General features: G+C 43.6%; 1 protein-coding gene across 6 annotated transcripts in view; it reads left to right on the forward strand.

Moving 5' to 3' along the window:
- NF1 (neurofibromin 1) overlaps positions 1-23,889 on the forward strand; it is a 75,810-nt gene that overhangs the window by 18,780 nt on the left and 33,141 nt on the right. For 2 of the 6 annotated variants that reach the window (XM_062507213.1, XM_062507215.1), the window contains exons 13-36: positions 1,778-1,912; positions 2,655-2,768; positions 3,124-3,203; positions 3,714-3,837; positions 4,456-4,599; positions 4,942-5,188; positions 5,515-5,588; positions 5,700-5,783; positions 5,897-6,337; positions 6,726-6,865; positions 7,303-7,425; positions 7,704-7,787; positions 8,134-8,250; positions 8,867-9,048; positions 9,122-9,333; positions 9,931-10,092; positions 10,794-10,897; positions 11,480-11,615; positions 14,579-14,641; positions 16,451-16,609; positions 17,422-17,519; positions 17,654-17,800; positions 18,203-18,349; positions 18,674-18,784. In XM_062507213.1, the coding sequence (XP_062363197.1) occupies positions 1,778-1,912; positions 2,655-2,768; positions 3,124-3,203; positions 3,714-3,837; positions 4,456-4,599; positions 4,942-5,188; positions 5,515-5,588; positions 5,700-5,783; positions 5,897-6,337; positions 6,726-6,865; positions 7,303-7,425; positions 7,704-7,787; positions 8,134-8,250; positions 8,867-9,048; positions 9,122-9,333; positions 9,931-10,092; positions 10,794-10,897; positions 11,480-11,615; positions 14,579-14,641; positions 16,451-16,609; positions 17,422-17,519; positions 17,654-17,800; positions 18,203-18,349; positions 18,674-18,784 (3,428 nt within the window). Of the gene's footprint in view, positions 1-521; positions 567-1,777; positions 1,913-2,654; positions 2,769-3,123; positions 3,204-3,372; positions 3,446-3,713; positions 3,838-4,455; positions 4,600-4,941; positions 5,189-5,514; positions 5,589-5,699; positions 5,784-5,896; positions 6,338-6,725; positions 6,866-7,302; positions 7,426-7,703; positions 7,788-8,133; positions 8,251-8,866; positions 9,049-9,121; positions 9,334-9,930; positions 10,093-10,793; positions 10,898-11,479; positions 11,616-14,578; positions 14,642-16,450; positions 16,610-17,421; positions 17,520-17,653; positions 17,801-18,202; positions 18,350-18,673; positions 18,785-22,847; positions 23,625-23,889 lie in introns of those variants that run through there. The other 4 variants (XM_062507212.1, XM_062507216.1, XM_062507214.1 and 1 more) reach the window with 4 other exon arrangements.

Below are 23,889 nucleotides of genomic sequence, written 5' to 3' on the forward strand. Positions count from 1 at the left end.
TTATCATTGAAATCTCTGATACTTTTACCGTGATTGGCATGTTCATTTGTCTTGCTTTATGTTGAGCAAGTTGACTGTTTGGTCTCGGTGACAGCAACAAAGTAAAAGATTTTTCAATCATTATGAAATAAAGTCAATTTTCTTGGCTGTCTTGGAGAAAGTCTTGAGTAAATTCAGATTTGTAGTTCATCCAAATTCTTCCAGTAAATCCACACACAGCTGTGTTGCTGCATTATCCTCTGAACATTCTGTGAGGACTTCTGCTGTGGCAAGTGGTTGTGGTGGGTTGGTTTAGAAAGCCTAAAATGAAACGTAAAAATACTCCTGCTGGGATTCTCAAAGGAGAGCAAATGAGCACAATGCTTTTGGTTGAAAGCTACTCCATGTTTAACTTGCTTTTCACCTGTGTGTTCATCTGTTGGAGAATAGTTGCCCTGACAATACCCCTGCTCTGACTGGTGGTGCTTTGTCTTCTGCTTCTCACTTTCCCTGTGCCTGGCTGCTGTCTCCCACGTGGTCAGACGCCCGCCAGCCCCTGCTTTGCATGGCCCTGGGCCTCTGCTGCTGTAAGTATGACCTGTAACTACCGCAGAAAAGCCCCTCCTTGCTGACTTTTCTGTGCATAGTTACCGCAGAGCCCCCCGGGCCGGGGGCTGCGGGGAGCCCTGGCAGTGCCACTGCGCTCCTGCCCCCAGGCAGGCACTGGTGGTTCTGTGCCCAGCACGATGCCCTTCCCCAGTCCCCCCCTCTGCTTTAGCACTGGTTGCTGATTTCCAGCCTGAGCTCACTGATGCTGAGCTCCTGCACGTGTGTCCTTGTCAGTGCTGTCTGTCCCTCTGTCCCTCGTGCATGGCACGGAGCCTGGCCTGCCTTTCTCACTGACACTGCACTTGGGATGATGTGGAGGCAATCCATGACTTCACAGAAACACATCTCCTTTCACCACCTGCCTCTCCTAGAAATCCCTCAACTGTGGCAACCTAAGGCTTAGCACAGCTAGCTCCCTCTACCACTGTGATATCAATTTCTTGATCAGATGCTTATGTGGTAGGTTTTATTCCATATATTTGCACAATAACTAATTATTGAAGTACCATAAGGTCCTAATTTCTTGTAGAATTTAATCTTACAGTGTCACAGCTCATCAGTTACCTTGAAGGTGATTTCAACCTAGACTATCTCCTTTTGTTCAAAAGTTACAAGTAGTTCACTGGTTTTTCAGCTGGAGGCAGATTATTTTTATATTTAAGTGGTGCCCTGTGTGCCTTTCAGAACTGGAAGGTTCATTTTCTAGAGGTTGTTGAGGTGAATAGGCAAATATCTGGCCTGGGGCTGTAGCAGAAAATAAAGACATTACTTTGCCTTTGGAAAAAATTCCCTCTCATGTACTCAGAACAACTTGGAAACATTTATTTTTATTTCTTCTTCAGACCAGAGAAATACCCAGTAATTCTGTTTTGTCCTTTTTCCACTTTTCTTTCACCACAGATTTTTGGGTTTTGGTGGTTTTTTTTTTTTAACACTTTTGCAAAAAAAAATTTCTTACGTCCACAGCTTACTGAAATAATTGTTAAGGGAACTTTAAAGATATAATAGTGGTTGCCTGTGAGAGAGGGGATTTTGAGCTAGAAGACTATGTGTCTATACTTGAGTTTTTATACTTTTAAACTTTTTCTTGAATTATAGATGATAAGAGCAATGCATTTCATAAGATACTTAATTTTAATTGTTTTTACTATCTTCCTGACAAGGACTGTGATTTTTTTCCTTCCATCAGAGCCTTACATTTAAGGAAAAAATGACAAGCCTTAAATTCAAAGAAAAGCCTACTGATTTGGAAACCAGAAGCTACAAGTTCTTGCTGTTGTCCTTGGTGAAACTGATCCATGCAGATCCAAAGCTTTTGCTGTGTGTAAGTAAATACTACTGTCACACTGTTCAGTTGTAGTGGAATTTACTTTTGAGGCAACTAAATGAATAAAATTTAATGGGCACCTGGCCATCTAGGACACTTCCTACTCATATTTTTCTCTGGTTATGATGCTCCTGTAGTTTTAATGGAAAAAAAACTGCAAGGGACTTTACAGAATCAGAGCAACACAATGAGAGGGAGCATGAAGTTGTGTGATTCTGAAGGGGAAGGTGGGGGCAGGAGAGGGGAGTAGAAGAAAATTAAAATAAGGGAGTTGGAAATTAGTCATCATTTCAATGAGTATTGTCTTAGATCTTCCATTTTCTCAGGCCTGTGATGGTTTAATATAGAGATATTTCAGTTCTGTCAGAGACATGATACACAAAGCGTGCTATTGATTAAAAATAAAACAACAGATTCTCTGAAAGATCCCAAAACCCCCCTAACTCAGCAGCAGGAATGCTGCAGTGTGGTCAGGCAGGGGAGGTTGTGCAGCTGAGGCTGTGCTGTGTTTCCATGCAGAACCCCAGGAAGCAGGCAGGGTGTGCAGCTGAGGCTGTGCTGTGTTTCCAGGCAGAACCCCAGGAAGCAGGCAGGGTGTGCAGCTGAGGCTGTGCTGTGTTTCCAGGCAGAACCCCAGGAAGCAGGCAGGGTGTGCAGCTGAGGCTGTGCTGTGTTTCCATGCAGAACCCCAGGAAGCAGGCAGGGTGTGCAGCTGAGGCTGTGCTGTGTTTCCATGCAGAACCCCAGGAAGCAGGGCCCTGACTCGCAGGGCAGCACGGCTGAGCTGATCACGGGGCTGGTGCAGCTGGTGCCCCAGTCCAGCATGCCCGACATCGCCCAGGAGGCCATGGAGGTGAGGGGCACAACCTGGGGCTCTGAGGGTGGGCACTGCTGCTGCCACAGGCTCTCCTTTAGAAACGCTGTATGTCTGTCTGTCTGTCTGTCTGTCTGTGTGTGCACAGCGTGGCTTTGGGCAGAAATACCAGGGAAAACGTCGGGCTCTGCAGTATTAGCTTGAAGTAAAGACTAAAAGGAAATGCTGTTGACACAGACTAACAGTGAACTCTTGTTCTTCTATGGAAAATGCTTTTTATATCTTTTGATGTTCTTAAAGCAGTGTAATGAGTATGTGCCTGCACCTGTTTCTCTGCCTGTGCTCAGGTACTCTGTAAAGTTCTGTCTTTAAGTGAAACTCTCTTTGGCTTTAGGCCTTGCTGGTTCTGCACCAGTTGGACAGCATTGACTTGTGGAATCCTGATGCTCCTATAGAAACATTCTGGGAGATCAGGTATGTAAATTAACTGATACAAATGAGAGAAATAGCTGTTTTGATTTGTCTTCTCTTTTGAAATAGCTGTGAGTATTTTGGGAAAGCTTTGCAACAACAGGGATTTCATGGTCTCTTTGGGCGGGGGGAAAACCCATCACACTTGACACTAACTTGGACCCTTTGGCAGTTTTAACAGAGAGTGTGAGGCCTGACGGGACATGAAGAAGGAACATCCCTAGATGTGTTCCTTCCAGAGCAGTGTAGGTAACTCGTGCTGCCCTGTCTGTGCTGTCTCTGTCCCGGGCAGAGCTTCAGCTGCTCCAGGCCGTGGGCGCTGGGAAGGGTCCCAGGGGAGCTTGGCCTGTCCATGCACACTCTCACCTCTCTGTTGTACTGCTGGAAGCCCAGGGTAGTGTTTGCACAGGGTGTTCATGCTAAGTGCCTATTTCTATGTGAAACCTAGTGTAATACCTTCAGAAATACTAGTGCTCCGTCAGAAGGCTGATGCTGAATTTCATTTTGCTGCAGTTCACAAATGCTTTTTTATATCTGCAAGAAGCTCACAAGTCATCAGATGCTCAGCAGTACAGAAATCCTCAAGTGGCTGCGAGAGATTCTCATCTGTAGGAATAAATTTCTGCTAAAAAACAAAGTAAGTGAATATCACCATCTCCCTGTTGGGATCATTAATGTGAGTTGTTCTCTATTGTGTCACTTCCTTTATTTACCAGGTTATTTTTGATTGGAAGAGATTTAATAGCTACTCCTACACATTCTGTTCTCTGATTTCCTCTCTGCTTTGTGAGACACCTTGGTTAGAACTGGTAACAAAAGTAGGTTTGGGATTTTTATTTTTTTTCCCTTTAGCTGCACAGGTTGCTGTACTTGCCTAGAAAATGAATGTTTCACAGAAACCTGTGCCATGAGCCTCTTTGCCTAAAACAGGGAAATAGGCCCCAAGGTGAGAGAAAGGGTAAAATACACATGTTCATGGACAAAGTAAGTTTCCTTTTGGATCTCACGTTCTTCTGGGTCCCAGAATTCTGACTTGCTTCTTTCTGATATTCTTAAAATATCAAATAATGTATTTTTTTAAGGGGAAATATCAGTCTAAGATACCATTAACACAAGGAACTTAATAATGCCCTTAGAGCAGTAGAGGTAGAAGTAGTGTGTAAATGTCCAAGAGCTTTTTGCTTTCCTCAGATCTCTGCCTTTTATTCCCTTAAAGTATCAGTTGATATATTCTTTTCCTTCCCTCTCTTTATAGCAATCAGATAGGAGTTCCTGCCACTTCCTCTTCCTTTATGATGTCTCTGGAAGTGGAACTAGTCAAATTTCTCTTGACCATGACGAAGTGATGCGCTGTGCACCAGGGGCTACCCTGAGGAAAGGGAAGGGGAATTCTTCCATGGTAAATAATACATATTGATAGTTAAAATTAACACTTGATAAAAAAACCTGTGGGCAAATAGAAATTAAATTACTTTTAGAGTAATTTTGGAAAATAAAATAATTTACTTCTGAGGAAGAAAAGACATATGTATCCTAAATATTGTATGTATTTAATGTGCTGGTTAACAATGATGTTTCAGACAAAGTCACATTTTTTCAGTTAAAATGTTGGTGAATACTTTTTGATTAGGAATGGTGTGTTTCCCCATCCCATCACCTGGGCATGGTGTGTTTCCCCATTCCATCACCTGGGCATGGTGTGTTTCCCCATCCCATCACCTGGGCATGGTGTGTTTCCCAGGAAAGCACAGCAGGATGCAGTGGAACACCGATCTGCCGCCAAGCCCAGACCAAGCTGGAAGTGGCCTTGTACATGTTCCTGTGGAGTCCAGATATTGAGGCAGTCCTGGTGGCCATGTCCTGCTTCCGTCACCTCTGTGAGGAGGCTGACATCAGATGTGGAGTAGATGAGGTCTCAGTGCATAATTTTCTGCCAAACTACAACACCTTCATGGAGTTTGCATCTGTGAGCAACATGATGTCTACAGGTAAGAGTCATGAATCAGTTAAAGTAACTTTGGACCTGGACAGAAGACTGTTACTTGTGTTTAAATTCTTCAAACAGGTTGAGGCTCTTGATTTCATGCTGCTCTGGCTTTTCCTGGAATGTCTTAATTATTATAATTGCTAGAAAGTGTAAGGAATTTGGATGACTGAGCTCAGGAGGATTTTACAGTTGTGTAACAAATAGCTACCTTTCTAAAGACTTTAAGGGGGATAAGTTCCTCTTAATTCAATAATTACTTTCAAAGATCACAAATTTAATGTAGGTGGGTTTTCAAAAACTTGGTTCAAGGTTCTGTGCCCTTTGCAGGGAGAGCTGCTCTTCAGAAGAGAGTGATGGCATTACTGAGGCGCATTGAACACCCCACTGCAGGCAACACAGAGGTGAGCTTACTTCATACGCTGTGTGTGCATATTAAAAAACAAACACAGAAAGATTGGTGCTACAAGTAGTTTTGAAGTTAAATCTTGGTATATCTTGTTATCTTCTTTCAGGCTTGGGAGGATACACATGCAAAATGGGAACAAGCTACAAAACTAATCCTTAACTATCCAAAGACCAAAATGGAAGATGGGCAGGTGACTATGAATTTTTCCATTGGTTCAATGTTTAGAAATTCAAAATGAGTGTTTAAGCTTCTTTATTTTAAGGAATTAGAGGTTTAATGCAGCACATGACCCTTGTCTCGCAGGTGACAGAGAGCCTGCACAAGACGATCGTGAAGCGGCGGATGTCGCACGTCAGCGGCGGCGGCTCCATCGACCTGTCGGACACGGAGTCTCTGCAGGAGTGGATCAACATGACAGGATTCCTGTGTGCCCTGGGTGGGGTGTGCCTGCAGCACCGCAGCAGCGCGGGGCTGGCCACCTACAGCCCCCCCATGGGCCCCCTCAACGAGCGCAAGGGCTCCATGATCTCCATGGTGTCCACCGAGGGCAGCGTGGAGACCCCGGTCAGCAAATTCATCGACCGCCTGCTCACCCTCATGGTCTGCAACCACGAGAAGGTGGGGCTGCAGATAAGGACCAACATCAAAGACCTGGTGGGGCTGGAGCTCAGCCCGGCGCTTTACCCAATGCTCTTCAACAAACTGAAGAATACCATCAGCAAGTTCTTTGACTCTCAAGGACAGGTAAAACGGTGATTCGCGTTTGTGTGGTGTTACTCTCATTTGTGTCAGTCCTGAAATGGGTCCCTGTTTGTGTTCTGTGCACACCCCCTGTGAGCAGAGTGATCATCACAGCACATGTTAATGATTATTGTGGTTATAATTCCAGGCTGTATTTAACATTCTTGAATAGTGAACTCTTGAGTGCAGAATCTGTGAGATTTGTTTGTGGAATCCTTATGGCTGGCAGTGTTCATATATTTAATCTTGACATGTATTGGAATTCTGTTGGCTTGGTGGTAACTAGAAAAATGCTTGTCCATGCGATTTTTGAAATGTTGCAGTGTATTTGGCAAATATTCTTTCTTTGGTTTTATGTGTTAAAAATTAACCAGAAATTTTCATCCTGTAGGTCTTGTTAACTGACACTAACACACAATTTGTAGAGCAAACCATTGCTATAATGAAGAATTTGCTTGACAATCACACAGAAGGGAGCTCAGAACACCTTGGACAAGCGAGCATCGAGACAATGATGTTGAATCTGGTTAGGTAAGGAGCCCTCTTGACCTTCCTGTACACAGGCATTATGTTCAAGAAGTGAGTTGGAGCCTTCTAGTTTGTATCTTTTCTGCTTGTGTCCATGGAGAAGCAGCAGCTGGTTTTTCTGATCCTCCTTATGGTTCTGACAGCTTCAGTAATTGTGGAAGTTGTATAGCATAAAGAGCATTGCTGAAGAGTGACTTCTGTTTTTTAAAGAGCTGACCATTCCATAACTTGCCTATTCCCATAGTCATTCCTGGTTACTTTTCTGTACTTTGATGGTAGTGATTAAAAACCAGCTGATGGGCAGATTTCTGTTCAGTTTTACACTGATAGAAAATTTCTTTGGCCAGAAGAAATTTGCTACTGATGCAGGGGCTTTCTTGGTGGGGGAGGAGGTGAGGTAGCATGAAGTATTTCATTAATCTTTTTGTTTTTTTCTTCAGGTATGTGCGTGTGCTTGGAAATCTGGTACATGCCATTCAAATAAAAACAAAGCTCTGTCAGTTAGTAGAAGTGATGATGGAAAGGAGAGATGACCTTTCATTTTGTCAAGAAATGAAATTTAGGTAAGGATGGCATTATGTAACTTATAGGACAGAGTACAGGGGGCACATGTGATTTTCTTTGGTTATGTGGTTAAAAAAGAAACCAAGCCCCTGTCACACCAGTATTCCTGGTACAGGGATAGTTCCCTTGTCTTTGTCCTCAGAATTATGATGAGCCTGGTGCTGCATTTAAATATTACTTAGTTTGTGGTGATACTGAACACACATAACAATTTATGTGTCACACAGAATGGTAAAAAACCCCAACAAAGCTAAACCAATCTATTTATGTGTAACAGGAACAAAATGGTGGAATATTTGACAGACTGGGTAATGGGAACATCTAATCAAGCAACAGATGAGGATGTGAAATGCTTGACAAGGTAAGGGGCACTCTTCACCTGTAACAGCATTCCTGCTGCCATTTGATATCCGTGGATGAGCTGGCATGTAGGGCTTGATGTAACAATAATAATGTTGAGGAAAAGACAAAAATTTACACTGAAGCTCTGGTGAGCAACAGCAGAATTATATTTAATGTTCAGTCTTAAATGACTTGGCTCCTTTTAATACTAATTTAGAGCCTGTACCACAAAATATAAGAGCTGTTTTATGATGGACAGAACTTTAGTAGAATACCTTTTTATTGTTAAAAATGTTATTTTCTATCTGCAGGTAGAACTGTATCAAAAGTGACTTATATTTTATTTGTTAAATTTTATTTTCCAGAGATTTAGACCAGGCAAGTATGGAGGCAGTGGTTTCTCTTCTTGCTGGGCTTCCACTCCAGCCTGAAGAAGGAGATGGTGTTGAGTTGATGGAAGCAAAATCTCAATTATTTCTCAAGTAAATAGTGACTTTTAACTATTTCTCTATACAATCACTCTAAAGAGAAACCCTATATGACCTTAATTACAAGCTGTGATTTTTTTCCAGCAGAAATAATTTTATTATCCCAATAGGATATAATGGCCCATTTCAAAATCTCTGCCTTGTAGCTTTATGGAAACGTTTTCATTTAGAAAATAATTAGAAGATTTGGCTTTGTTTCTGCTTAATGCAGATATGTGTTTCGGTCATGACAGGGATTAGTTGATACTGTATTTTTTTTTTTTAATCCACAAAACTTAAACTCTCTCTGAAGACATCTATTGATAGAGGCACAGCAGTGTTGGGGAGAATGGGCACAGCAGGTTTGGGACAAAGGGAGGTTCTTAGAGCACAGTTAAGGTTTGGGTTGTGCTGTGAGCAGGCTCCTCGGGGCAGGGGAGAGATTTAGGGGGGTTTGTTGTGTGATTGCTGCCGTGGCTGAGGTTTAGGGGGGTTTGTTGTGTGATTGCTGCCGTGGCTGAGGTTTAGGGGGGGTTTGTTGTGTGATTGCTGCCGTGGCTGAGGTTTGGGTGCCTTTGCTGTGCACTGGCTGCCGTGGCAGGGCACGTGTGACCACGAGAGCTGTCCCCAGGTACTTCACACTGTTCATGAACCTGCTGAACGACTGCAGCGAGGCGGAGGAGGACGGGGCTGCGGCGGGCGGGCGCAAGCGCGGCATGTCGCGCAGGCTGGCGTCGCTGCGCCACTGCACCGTGCTGGCCATGTCCAACCTGCTCAACGCCAACGTGGACAGCGGCCTCATGCACTCCATAGGTAACCAACACCCCGCATTGCCCTGCCCCCTGCTTTTCCATCCTCCTTAGCACTGCTGCCTTCTCTCCACCAGGCTTGGGCTATCACAAAGACCTCCAGACAAGAGCCACGTTTATGGAAGTCCTCACCAAAATCCTGCAGCAGGGGACGGAGTTTGATACCTTGGCAGAAACAGTGCTGGCAGATCGGTTTGAGAGACTGGTGGAGTTGGTTACAATGATGGGTGATCAGGGGGAGCTTCCTATTGCTATGGCTTTAGCCAATGTGGTGCCTTGTTCTCAGTGGGTAAGTTGATTCATGCATTATATTTCCTACATTTTGTTAAAATAGTGAGACTTGGAATAAAAAATGCAACAATAGTCTGGTACAGAGAGAATGGAGCTACCACTGACAATAGCTAGCCATTCTTAGTATGTTCTTAAAAAATATACTGAATCTAAGTTCAGATCTTGATGATAAACTGCATTTTTAGTTAATGTCAAGGAGTGATTCTATATTCAGTTATTATGTTAAATGCATCTGGGCTGGTTATTTATTGCAGGTGGTATGTGCTGTGATGCAGACACACAAAATGGTATTTGCTCTTCTAGATTATAGGAAGATGAGTTAGGCTCTGTTGTACAGCAGAGTAACTGCTTGTCTGTCTGGATAACCATTATGAGTTTGTAAGACTGGATGTCCTGAGGCAGATTTTTAGACAAGCAGTAGCATAGGAAACGTTTGCACGTAGATTGACTTTGTGTAATTTGATATTTACCTGCCAGAGCCCAGAGCAGACATAAAGCTTTATTGCCAACTGCTTGGTGGTTTTGTCATAATACTGGGTTTCATACTTGCCTGGGCTCCCTGTGACTCAGATTAACACTTCCTCCTCCCTTTCAGGATGAGCTGGCTCGTGTCCTGGTCACACTCTTTGATTCCCGGCACCTGCTCTACCAGCTCCTCTGGAACATGTTCTCAAAGGAGGTCGAGTTGGCAGACTCCATGCAGACACTCTTCCGAGGAAACAGCTTAGCCAGTAAAATAATGACTTTCTGTTTTAAGGTACATCATCACTTCTTTTTTCTCTGCTACAGATCTCTTCAATAGCAGGATAAGTTTAGTAATATGAAAATACAAAGCTGCCGGTCTGTGGGCTTAAGCATCTGAGTAATTAGATGATAGGGATTAGATAAAATCCATAGAGTTGTCTTTGGGTCTCAGTTTGAGTTAGTCTAGGCTCTCACATCTGTCAAGTTTAGGGAGGTTTTTTTTTTTGTTGTTTGTTTGTTTTTTAACATTTCATGAGCTAAATCTTGTAGAAAACTTATGTTCGGGCCCTTAAAAAGTAGGTATGTCCGTGGCACGAACCTTTTGTCTTTCTGACTAGTTCAGTTATATGGGTGATTCTGGGCCAGTGCCAGCTGGAAGACTGTTCCTGGTAAATTCTGAGGTCTTGCTTGTGCTCCCATTTCAGTTTAAAAAGTTGTGTACAAACAGAGATGAAGTGTGGAATCAGGACTTTAAGAAAGAGTGTCTGCTGGTTGGCAGGGTTTTTTTTCGTTTATTGGAAATTAAATAAAATACCTGTAGAAAATGATCTTGTTTGTGCTCCAGAAGTGGGACTGTAATATGCAAACCCCAGTTTTACAGGAATTTAGCTTATTCCAAAACAGATCAAGTGTTTTGAGTCTGTTGAAAGCTCCCAGAAGTTTGCAGCATTGCTGTGTCAGTCTGGCCCCTGTCCTTGTTTCTCCTGCTCACAGGTCTATGGTGCTACATATCTGCAGAAGCTCCTGGAGCCTTTGCTGCGGGCTGTGATCACATCCCCCGAGTGGCAGCACGTCAGCTTTGAGGTGGATCCAACAAGGTTTGAGATTCAGGGCGAGCAGCAAATGTATTTATCTGTAAACATGATTCCCATTCATTGTGTGTTGTAGGATTCCTTTCTTCCTTGTTGCAGATATTTTTCTCATGCTTTCATACTGGTGTACCTCTCACTTTTCTGGACACATTAATCGTCTCTGCAGCCCTCTTACTCTGCCACTTTAAATTACTTCTGTTAGAAAAATTATAAATATTCATCTCTGAAGTAGCTTATCCAAAGACAGGCCTTCTAATTAATACTTTAACCATCAACTATCTGTGTCTACGTAAAAAATTCCTTTCAGAGTAACCATCATGAACTGATAATGCAATTGTCAGTTGGAATTGTGTATGCATGTGTTTGTATGAAATGGTCTGAGAGAATCCCACCTGCAGCTGTCCATTACTGAATTTTACATGACCTTTAATTAATACCTTATGTGCTTTAAAATAGTGATGGAAACTTTTGTGTAAAAGATCACAAGTGTTTCCATAAGGAAAAGAGGAAATGAGGTTCTTACCAAGGATGTAAGTGCAGCTTGTGTGGTGTTTGATTGCTGGTCATACATGTGTGGGTCTGTTTCAGGCTGGAGCCCACAGAAAGCCTTGAAGAGAACCAGCGGAGTCTCTTGCAAATGACAGACAAGTTTTTTCAGGCAATCATTAATTCCTCCTCGGAGTTCCCACCCCAGCTGCGCAGTGTGTGCCATTGTTTGTACCAGGTATGCCTGCAGTGCTTGCCTGCCCCTAAGCTTTGGGGTGGCTTTGTGAAATTCCAGCAGTTTGGAGCTTGGTGCTAGACACAGGGGGCTCTCTAAAGACACTTGTCAGACGTTTGTTAAATAACACCAGTCTGAGGGTAGGGGATCAGTGGTGTTTTAAGACTTGTGTTGGCAATCAGGTGACTGAAGGTACCCAGGTTCCCTGACCTCCATCCCCAACTGCTCTGCTCTGTCTGTGGCTGCTGAGCCCAGCGTCCTGCTGGATCTCCTTGTGTGTTCCTGACGGTTTCAGCTGCTGCTGAAAATCCGAGTAGGAGTTCCCTCGGGGCTCACTGGGAATACAGTTTCCAGTCCAGTAGGGGGACTGTCACAGAGATGCTGTGCCTAGTGGAATATTGGATTTGTGGTCTCAATGAGGTGCTCTGGAAGAGCCACTGCTGCCCTTTCAGCCATAGTCCATATTCAGGTGTAAAACAAAGCCAAGCAAATGGGTTTTCTGACCCATGTGAACTAATGATGAGTAACAAAAATCCTGTCCAGTAACATTTGCACAGGGGGTGCTGGAGTGATCAGGGCAGCTGCTGCAATCCCAAGATCTTGGGAGTAAGAACAGGGAATGTGTGTTGGGACTATTGTGGTCTGGGGTGTTCCTGTGAACCTTGCACTGAACCAGGTGTGAAATGCTGAGCCTTGTTCCTGCCTGACAGCTCTGTAAAAGCCTCTGAAGGCATTGGTTTCTCCTCCTGACAGTGGCTGTGTTTGGGTTTGTGGCAGAGTGACTTTGGGTTTTTTTTATGTGTTTGGGGTTTGTAATCAGGAAATGGGGTGGGCAGATTAGTCTCCTTCATGGCCACAGTGTCACAGACATCAACTAGAAGAATATTTGAGTGTTATTGAAAATATTAAACGCAGCCTTGGTTGTTCCTTCTGTTATTGGATGTTACATTCACACCTCATCCCAGAACTAGGTTTATGTGCTGTTACCAGGATGTGTCAGGTTATTGCCATTTCAGTGGGACATTGGTAGCAATTATTTCTATGCAAACTATTGGTAATTCCTGCATGAAATGGAATTTCTAAAATGTGCTCACCAGCAGGCTTTCCCAGAGATTCTTCTATGGAAGCCTTTCCAAGTCTATTGGCTTTATTCTTGCCTTTACTGTGTGTGGTAATAAGGGTAATTTGTTCCCAAAAGAGTATGATTTACTGGCAGATATACAAGTGGTATTAACTGATATTTAGCTTCAGTATTTACTGCTTTAACTGTTTCTAGTAAGAACTAGATTTATATACAAGTGTTTGTTCATCACAAATAGTGTTAGTCGTTCTGTACGTAAAATTCCAGAGAGTTTTGAAGAGTCTGGCCTTTATGTGAAAGTACAACAAAGATCTGATTTGGGGGCCATAATCCATTTTTCTCATAAGAACCAAATAGGTGATTTTAAAAAAGATAACTTTCCTTTTAAAAAGGTGAATGTGTTCTATCCCAAGCACTAGTGTGAGAATAAATGATAACAAAATTTGTGGTGTTTTTTTCATGTTTGGAGTTTTAAAGTAACTGTGTGCAAAGAATGCTCACCAGATGTGTTCTGAAAATGATTAGTAGCTAATTTTAATCACTGTAGCAAGCTCACAGAAAGTGTCTTTAGTTGGATATTGGCATCTTTGCTGGCTGGTGTTTCTGTTTCGGGAACAGAGCCCAGTGAGTGTTTTCCTTTGGAAACATCAATAAGTGGCTACTGGGACAGAGTCACCTGGCTCCCTACAGGTAATGTATGTTCAGGAGTGTGATGTGAGAGCAAGCATGCTCACAAGAACTCCTACAGAGGATCTGTGCTGGCTCTTCCATGGAATCCCACAAACATATATGGGTTTTCTTGTGAAAGTAAGGTGGGAATTTTCCTGTAGCTGCAGTATCCCAGTGAGTAGAGTGTGTGTACAACTACTCCAGAAGCCACTGGTGGAAATTGCACAGGGAAAGTTGGCAGAGGTGCCACTGTTTAAACATTAATAGGTCCTGCACAGGTTTCAGTTCAGCTTGCTTAGCAGAGAGTTTTGCTGGCTGCTTTGGGTGGGGGGGTTTGCTTTTCATTCTGTTCCATCCTGAATGTGTGGAAGCTCTGCCAGTGCCAGTGTGACCCTCTGGGGATGGCTGAGTGCTTCAGGCTGGCTGGGACCCAGCCCTGGGGGCTGCTGGAGGCTTCCCAGGGATGCCCAGCCCTGTCCCAGCTCCCAGGAGTGTGGATGCTCCTCTGGCTGGGGAGCAGGGCACCAGGGCTTGGGGCTTTGCTCAGATCCTGCTGGAAGCAGGACGCAAGTGGAGTCTTCTTGGTGGGACCTTTAGCATCTCAGTGAAATGCAAAAAAAAACACAATCAAGTAGGATCTCTTGATTTGGAAATCTCTAATAAATTAACATAGACTGTAGCTTTTTTCTTCCTTTGTCCAGAGAGTGTTTTATGGCAGAGTTACCTCTCAGTGGTAATAACCCTGCTGGTTCACAGGTCTAACCAAATTGAAGGACACACAGAGAAACATTGGGAAGATTTGAAACTCTAAATTTAATTTAAAAAGCAATATGTATTTCAAAGGTATAACACTACTATTTGTATGTTAAAATTATTTGGGAATGGTAAAATACTTTTGAAAGCTGAATACACCATTTAAGGCCCAAGACTGTGTATCATGAACACATTGATGTGGTTTGACTTTTAATCTAGCCAGAAATAGTAGAAATGATTGAAATTCAACATTTGCTTGTTTTGTATTTAGTGCTTTGTAAATAAGATGTAATAAAACTGTGGAATAAAAACTCCATCATCAGTCTTTAGTTTATATATTTCATTTTCTGTTGGTTATGTTCGTTACATTTTACTGTGTAATTTATGTACAAGTCAACATTGGTTTTTTGTTGCTGTATGTAGTTGGTGCTGTGACTTGTTTGTGCTCATCTCTGTTCTGTAGGCAACTTGCCACTCTCTACTGAATAAAGCTACCGTAAAAGAAAAAAAGGAAAACAAAAAATCAGTAAGTTTGGAGACCTTTTTATTAGCCATTTCTTTCAAAGCACAACAGAAATCTTTTGCTGTTTGTTCAAAATACCTTCACTTCAGTCTATTTGACCTCACTGTAAAATCATTCTACTAATTCTGGCACAAAATAGCTTTCATTTCAATTAACACTGGAATTAAGTTAGAGTTAAAATATTCTCTGTGTGCCTATTTGAGTAAATGAGACATTTTTAACATTACTGCTTAGTATTTAATATTCTGACTCTTCTAGCCTTGCCACCATCTTCAAATTAAAAAATTGTAGAAGAACAATGTTTTCTTTGGCTTTGAGAAAAATCTGGGTCTGTTGAGCTGCTTTAACACTCTGGCAGATAACCTGAGCTTGCATCCTGGGCAAAGAACAATTAATATTTGTGGGGTACTGGAAAGAGGCTCGTGGCACTTGTTTCTGACACATTTTCTTCTGTTTGCTTTGTGGTTAAGTAAGAAGACCCCAACTTTAGCACTTGTATTATTTCCTGAGAAAAGCAGATTTTCCATTTAAGTAACTTGCTGTGTTAGGGTTTAGATCCGTGGATTGCTTTAGAGCGTTGTCTTTAAAAGTTCAGACTTGACTCTTTTCTTTGACAGTGACCTCAAAATATAAAGTATGAACCAACCAGAATGGAAATTCAGTTTTTTATTAAATCCTCTTATTTTTGCTGTAACTGAGCAGAGTAGTAATCATGTTTAAAATGCAAAAGCTGTGGGCAAACCAGTATTTTACAAGAAAATAGCAGTAATTGCATCACAAGGTAACTGACTGGAGTTGCTACTGAACCAAAGTGATTCTTGGTGTATTTTGTACTAATGGTGTTGTCTGGTTTAAGCAGCATGATTTGAGATTGCATTAGTTATGTTTTGAAGTATTTTACTAAAGTGGGAATTTTTGAGGGTTTTTTAAAAAATTTTAAACTATACAGGATAACATTAAGTTTGTTAACTTTGTGAAAAGCAAGACTCTGACTCATTTTGATTAACCATTATTACTCATTGCAGTATACACATACAGATACTGATGTTTTATAGAACCACATGTTGCAAATCTGAGAACTTTATTTTTGTCAGGAAGCTTTGTCTTTAACTTTTTGAAGTTAAATGAAAGATATCCAAAGAACAACTCTCCTCTTAGTTGATTTCCTAAAGGAAAAGAGATTTCTTTTTTCTTGCAAGATCTTCAGGATTATTTTTTTCCTGGATGGCAAAGGACAATATTTAAAATCTGCTCAGTGGTTTTACACAGTCTGTTTGTAGGCAGAGGAGTGCAGTGGCCACTCAGCTCTGGCTGCTTCTGTCCTGCTGTGGACAGATGATGGCTCTGAAAGGTATTTGTGCAAAGAGCTCCTCCTCACAAATTGGAAATGACTCCTGAAGTGTAGAGCACAGTGTTAGTGCTGGAGAGGCTGGTGGCTCAGCCGTGCAGTTCCAAACACAGAGCAGAGCCCCAGCGGGTGGAAGGTGTTCCTGTGCTGGGGAGGGCGGCGCACACCTGAGTCCGGCACCTGCGGGGTGGGTCAGCTCTGACACGTGGCCAGGAGCTCTGGGAGCCGTGTCCAGGCCAAGGGAGCTGTGCAGCAGCTGAGGCAGAGCCAGCTGCTGTCGGAGAGCCCCACTCCTGTCCCTGTTGTTGTGCTTCTCTGGGATGCAGGGGAGTCCCACCGCAACGTGCCGAGCGCGAGCGGTGTGCGGACAATGCTCGGGCTTGGCTTGCCGTGCCAGGCTTTTGTGAGCCCCTGCCCTGTGCTTAGTGCAGGAGTTAAGTGCTGTGTGTAACTGTCCTGCCCAGGTGGTGAGCCAGCGCTTCCCCCAGAACAGCATCGGGGCCGTGGGCAGTGCCATGTTCCTGCGCTTCATCAACCCCGCCATCGTGTCCCCGTACGAGGCGGGCATCCTGGACAAGAAACCCCCGCCCCGCATCGAGCGCGGCCTCAAGCTCATGTCCAAGGTGAGCCCACGGACCTTTCCGCCTGCCTGTGCTTTGTGCTCTGCCTGCCTCAGTGCTGCTCTCTGGCCAGCGTGGGGAAACGTGGAGTTTTTGGGAAGTGCAGTGTCTGTGCTGTGTTCACGCTCCGTGGCGTTGGAGCCCTCAGCAGCGTAAGGATGGGGACAAACGCCTTGCCAGAAGGATGGATAAGAGAGTGGAATTCCAGCCCTTCACTTGAACTTGTCGTTTGGAAACTAACAGAGACCAATGTTCCTGTGAGCACAGTGAGGGTGGCAGCAGCCAGCATTTACCAAGTTCATCCCAGTGCTAAAGAAGGGGTTTTTCCTGTCTTTAGTCTCATTTGGTGATATTTCTTATTAAAAAAACAAAGAATTAAAGGTTTAGTGATGGCATACAAATTCTGTGGCCTGTGTATATTATCCATTTTAAATGTTGAGAAATTGTATTTTTCTTTAGATAGGGGTGTGCAACTGCTTTTACTTATCTGTCTTAAGTTCCAGGAGAAATACTTAATAACTTATTGGTGGTTTGAAAGATGATTTGTTTTCCTAGTTTAAAGTTCATAAACAAGTGAACTGGTTTTTTAGTATTTAAAAGTATGACAAGGAAAAGACTTTGAAAGTGAATGTATTTTAAATTATTTGACTTACTGGCCTTTTGTTGTGAAACCTTAAGAAGAGTGACAGCAAGTGACATCAAGTGAAAAACTGTTTCTGTTAGTTTAATTTCAGTGGCAGAAATATTTGTGCCAATTACTGTAACAGTTAATACATTAACCCTTTGTGTGTCTTTGCCATGTATTTTTCCTTTAGATCCTTCAGAGCATTGCCAACCACGTGTTGTTTACAAAAGAGGAGCACATGCGGCCTTTCAATGACTTTGTGAAGAGCAATTTTGATGCAGCTCGAAGGTAGGGCCTGGGGCCAGCCCCTGGGTGGGTGTGGGTGTGGGGGGGTGTGTGTGTGTGTGTGTGTGTGTGTGCCCCCAGAGCCCTGGGTGTGCCCCCCTCCCCACGCTGAGGGCTGTGCCTGGCTGCAATTCCAGGTTTTTCCTGGACATCGCGTCCGACTGCCCGGCCAGTGACACAGTGAACCACAGCCTGTCCTTCATCAGTGATGGCAACGTGCTGGCACTGCACCGCCTGCTCTGGAACAACCAGGAGAAAATCGGCCAGTACCTGTCCAGCAACAGGTGAGCCTGCAGCCCTGCAGCAGGGGCTGTGCTCAGGGGAGGGCTCTGAGTCCCGCAATGGCTTGTGCTGGAAGGAACCGTGACTCCCATCCCAGCCCCACCCAGCCTGACCTTGGGCACTCCCAGGGATGGGGCGGCTGCTCAGGACACCCTGTGCCCAGGCCTCTCCACTCTCACAGGGATGGATTTCTTCCCGATATCTAACCTAATTCTTCTCTCCCTCAACTAAAAGCTGTTAATATTTGGAAATGGTCTCTTCTGATATTACTGAGAATGTCAGTAATCACTGGAGATTTCTCATAGTTACTTTAAAAAAGAAAATCCAGCTTCTTCCAGTTGAGGAAGGGTAGTAGGAAGTGCTGAGTAAAGTAACTTTCCTGACAAAGAACATATTTTTTGTAGGGACCACAAGGCTGTTGGACGACGACCTTTTGACAAGATGGCAACACTTCTTGCCTACCTGGGGCCTCCTGAGCACAAACCTGTGGCAGATACACATTGGTCCAGCCTAAATCTCACTAGTTCCAAATTTGAGGAGTTTATGACAAGGTAATGAGATTATTATGGTGGCGACACACAATGTGGATTTTTAGACTTCATCATGTGAGGAGGTGTCAGTAGTTCTTAAGACTCTGTTTCAAAGAGGAGTTTAAAAAGCTGAGTCTACGTAAACCTTTTGGTTTCTGAGTAGATTTTAATTAAAAAACCTAAACTGAGAACCAGGAATGGTGGTAGCATATGTGATTTAAGGAAGGCTCAGGATTGTGTGGGCTTATTACTTTTGTTCAGAGATGGAAGTAAAGAGGGTTTGGGATTTTTAAAATTTGTTTGAAAGGCAGTTGTGAAAGTTGATGTCAATGTATTGCTTTTTAGACATCAGGTACATGAAAAAGAGGAGTTCAAAGCCCTGAAAACATTAAATATTTTCTACCAAGCTGGGACATCCAAAGTTGGCAATCCTGTTTTCTACTACATCGCTCGGCGGTAAGAGACCTTTCACCTTCCAAATCCAAAATGAACCTGTCAATCAAAGGTACCAAGTGTATATATGAAAATAGCTTATTTGTTAAAACTTGCTGACAGTGTTTTTGAGTTGTTTCTTAAACCAGAACTGTCATTTCAAAGTAACTGCACTCATGACAGGAGTCATTGCTGGAGGTGTTAAGGAGAGGGAGATCCCTGTGCTCACCCCCAGGTGTGGTCAGAGGCAGCTCCGAGGGTTGGATGAGCTGCTGAAGCTGTTCTCTGTGCTGAGGTGCTGCTGGTGGGGGTGTGCTGGCAGCCCTGGGGGGGCTCTGGGAGTGCTGTCAGGGCTGGGAGTTCTCCAGTCCTTTGACCTCAGGCACTTTGGGGTGCTGGCACAGCCCCTGGGGTGTTCATGGCCTGGCCATTGCTGGTGTTCTGTGCTTCTGGGAGCAGAGCCCTGCCTGGGGATGCTGGGCTCACTCTGGTTTGTGCTCCTTGCTGGCTGTGGTGGCAGTGGCAGTGGGGGGGCCACTTTCAGTGCTGTCATGAGAGGATGTCATCAGTGGTGATTCTTTGGGTGGAGTGAAAGAACACAGGATGAGGAGCATCACTAATCTTCTGTCCTGATTTTTCTATCTTCAAAAGCCACACAACAGTCTGTGAAACTTGCAGGTGTGCTGACAGAAGGTGCTGGCTCCAGTGCAGCCTGGATGCTTTTATCCCCCCTTTAAAAATTATTCTTTTTTTAGAAAGATCCCTAAAGTTTAAGCCCCTTACATGCACTGAGTTAGAAGCAAAGGCAGTCTTCTGAATTCTCTTTAAAAAACTGTTTGCTTGACACATTTTTCCTCTCCATTTTGTTCCATTAGACACAGTCTTATTTCATGTCAAATCAAACCAAATGCCTGCATTGTTATCCTGCCTTGTTCAGACAAGAAATTAGGCATACAAATGCAGAGAGTAGTGATAACCCATCTTAAAAAGTGACTGTGCCTGGCAGTGATCCAAGGCATCCTTATGTATTCTGTGCAGACTTGACATGCAGTGTTTCCTTGTTAGCAGAGCAAGAAATGGTTATTTCATCTGCAGATAAAGAATTTCTGGAAGTAAATCAAGACAAAAGTTTGCACCACATGTTTGCTAGGCCTAACTCACCTCCCTGTTCTTTAAAAGCAGAAAAATTAATTTATTCAAAGATGTGTCACTGAGAAAAACTGTCATGGTCCAGTCAACCAAGTGTTCCTGCCTTCAGAGAGGGTGGGAATGAGCAGATTTCTGAACATCTTATTCAGGTGTGGGGTATTAATGAAAGTATTGTTGTACTTCCACATGAGCCTTGCTGCCAGGTGAGTTACTGCCTTTGTCTTCAGCAGCTGCACGGATTCAGTAATCCTGGCAGGGCTGCCTTTCAAACCAGCAGGAAGGGCTTTGCTCTGGAGTGATGCTCTGCCACCATCTCTTCTCATAGGATGTAGCTCAGTGGAGCTTATTTGGGGTGTTTGTCTTCCAGTTCTGAGCCAGGTGTTGTGTTTTCAAGGTGTGAAATGTGGAAAAATTGTTTAGATTGGAGCTGCCAGGTTGTTTGAGGGCTTGTAGCAGGCTGGAGTTTTTTGGGGTTGTTTCCACTTCAACCCTCTTTTTTTTTTTTTTTTTTTTTCATTTTTTTTCTTTTTTTTTTTTTTTTAGTTGAAGATCTTGTTGCTAAGGCATTGTTGAGTCATTTTACTGATATATCTGGATCGGTTTATGTCCTCCTTGTGCTGTGAAATTTAATTCCTTCTGTCATCTATCTTCACATTTTGTTTCCTGGGCAACAACCCAGCTTCTGGAGCCAGTGCTCTTCTGTTTTTAATCCCTACCCAGTTACAAAAATGATCCATAAATCAATAAATATTGATCCTGAACTACTGCCATTAGGTTTTAAAGCTGATCCCAAACTAATTAATAGGAATAAAACCTCTGAGCTATTGCTGCAGGCTGCAGCAATCCCCACAGCAATTTTACCCTTTCCAGCTATTAGAGGTGTGCCAGAGCTTTTCTGGGTATTTTGAATATTGCCCTGAAGTGCCAAACAATTGTTTTGGATACCAGTTGCACTGAAATAGATGGTTTGGTGTTCCTGGAGGCCTGAGTGCAGTGTGTTAGCAAAGGCAGGTCCTGGGCTGAGCTCAGGGTGGCTGGGCTGTGTTCAGGGGGGCTGTGCTGTGTTCAGGGGGGCTGTGCTGTGTTCAGGGGGGCTGTGCTGTGTTCAGGGGGGCTGTGCTGTGCTCAGGGTGGCTGTGCTCAGGGTGGCTGTGCTGTGCTCAGGGGGGCTGTGCTGTGCTCAGGGTGGCTGGGCTGTGCTCAGGGGGGCTGTGCTGTGCTCAGGGTGGCTGTGCTGTGCTCAGGGGGGCTGTGCTGTGCTCAGGGGGGCTGTGCTGTGCTCAGGGGGGCTGTGCTGTGTTCAGGGGGGCTGTGCTGTGCTCAGGGGGGCTGTGCTGTGCTCAGGGTGGCTGTGCTGTGTTCAGGGGGGCTGTGCTGTGTTCAGGGGGGCTGTGCTGTGCTCAGGGGGGCTGTGCTGTGTTCAGGGGGGCTGTGCTGTGTTCAGGGGGGCTGTGCTGTGTTCAGGGGGGCTGTGCTGTGCTCAGGGGGGCTGTGCTGTGCTCAGGGGGGCTGTGCTGTGCTCAGGGGGGCTGTGCTGTGTTCAGGGGGGCTGTGCTGTGCTCAGGGTGGCTGTGCTCAGGGTGGCTGCACAGTTGCTCAGCAACAAGTGCTGGGCTCCCCCGCTCTGCCTGCTCCCTCTGCCTTACAGACTCATTCGTATTCCAGAAAAACACCAGCCAGCCTCACTTCCAGCCTGCTCTACTGAAAGCAGCCTGAGCAAGAAGGGCTGGTGCTGCAGCAGCTCAGGCAGGGTTTGGGAGGGAGCACAACCCTGCTGCCCACTCACTTCATCCCCTGCTTTTGGAAAACCCCATAGCCCGTGTCCACTGCCAGGGTTTATGACGTGCTGAAGAGTTTGAAGGCTGGATAACAAGTCCTTTAGTGTGGGGGCTTGCAATTTGCCCCAGGTAACCTCTGGGAAGCAGTGTTTTCCTGTTGCTGGTCACCAGAGTGTCTCATTATGAGTGAAACATTCTCCGAGCCTTTAAAGTTGATTCCATGAAGGTTTTTTTAATGCAGTAGAATTTGCTATCCTGTACTGATTCTGCAGCAAAGACACATGCAGTATTTCCTGTAATTTCCTCAAATCAAGCAGTTCAGCCACAGCACCTCATTTTGTGATGGAGTCCTGCCTTGCAAAGCCAGCTGCCCCCTCTGTGTGGGGTGAGGCAGTTCTGGAAATTGCTGAGTTCTGAGCATCAGAAATGGGTTGGTGCTGTGCTACAGTCAGTCAGCACTTAGCAAAAACAGGGACTCCTTTGGTGTTTCTAAGTTCTAAAGTGTAGGAAGGGGAAGGGTACCCCAATGTTGCAATCATCTCATCAGCTTATTCCTAAACAATATTAGAGATATCTAAATAATGCAATTTAACATAACCATAATTTCCCCCCACAAGACATGACAATGGAGCCAAATATCTGCTTTAAACAGGTTTGTATAATACAATGCTACCTATTTATTCATATTACTGTGCTTATTAGAAAAGAAGCACGGTCACTAGTTCAGTTCAATACAAACATAACTTTATTTTTACTTAAATGCCAATGAAATAACTGTACAAATCCTTTGTGTAACATTTACTGTTAGAAAGTAAAACACATTTCCGGTTGTAGAAATACTGTTCACAATTGGAAAGTTGTCATTTCTCTGATACCAGTGGTTGTAAATGATCTACAGCCCCCATTGACACCTTAGGAGAAACAGGTAGAGGACTCCAGTCTCAGTTGTGAGGTTTTCTGGGTTTTGCAGCACCTTCATGCTACACTAACTGGAAATCAAATGGCCTGGAATGAATGGAAAACATTGTATAAGATCTGCAATATTAAGTGGATAATACTTTTTCAATTAACTTGTTCTTCAGTTTTCATTTCATGCTGTTTGCAAAACTTCATCTGTAGTATATCGAGTACCTTTGCCATAATTTAAATAATTTTGCTAGAGTGGACAGAACCATGCGTGCAGCTGTTTCTACTGGCTGATGTGGAGGAGAAGAGCATCCATGCTCGCCCTTAGGAAGCAGGGGTGTGGGCATGTTCAGTGCCATGGACTGGGTTCCTTCTCTTTGAAGTCACAAGAGGCAGGATTGTTTTGATGACAGCTCACCAGGTAACTGTTTAATTGATCTGTTACATGACTTGTGTTAGAAATCAGCTGATATTTCATTTTACTGATACTGGTTTGCTATGTTCTGGCTGGTTTGTGCTATTCTTTTAAGCAGAACATATTAACATTTCAGGATGTCACTTGACATAAAGTCAAGAAGTTACAGATCATTAATTTGGGTAGATAATTCCTTGGTGTTTGACAGTGTCATGGCATTGAACATCTGGTGTTTTTCTCTACTTTTATCTTTTTTTTCTTGTTTTTAATATGGAGAGAGTAATAACTTGCCTGCAGTCTCTTAAGTCAAGCCAGAGCAGAAGGATACTGGCCTCTGCCACTGTCCCATGCTGAAGTTGGACCATGTTGCCATCTCAGTTTACACCCTCTTAGGAGACATCATGGCATTGTCATATTTAATTCCTAAATTCAAAACTGTTCTTCTTCATATTTAAAATACTCTTAATACATATGAAGCAAACGTAGATATACATGCTAGCGATTTTGCTCAGGAATAACTTCTGGTTAGTGAAACAGTTCGGTTTAGTTCCTTTATTTTTTCCCTTTCTTTTGCATGTCATCATAACTTACAAAGAATCTGTGCTGCTATATTACAGGAATTACTCACTGGCAAGTCAAGCAAGACAATGCAGATATAATGCAGGCCTTCTGTTTTTTTCCAGTTGTTCAATGACAAAAATCATACATAAAATCAGTACTTAAAGTTCTGATGTGTTTATTCTGTGCAAGTAAAATGAAAAATTTAAATACAAAATAAGCACATTTTAAAAACAAAATAACAGATTAGTTGTACTCAGTTAAGACATATGAAAATAAGTAGCAGCTTAGTACCAAGACATTAGTGTGCGTGTCTTTAAGAA

This window comes from Cinclus cinclus, chromosome 22, assembly GCF_963662255.1.
Source record: "Cinclus cinclus chromosome 22, bCinCin1.1, whole genome shotgun sequence".
NCBI lineage: Eukaryota > Metazoa > Chordata > Aves > Passeriformes > Cinclidae > Cinclus > Cinclus cinclus.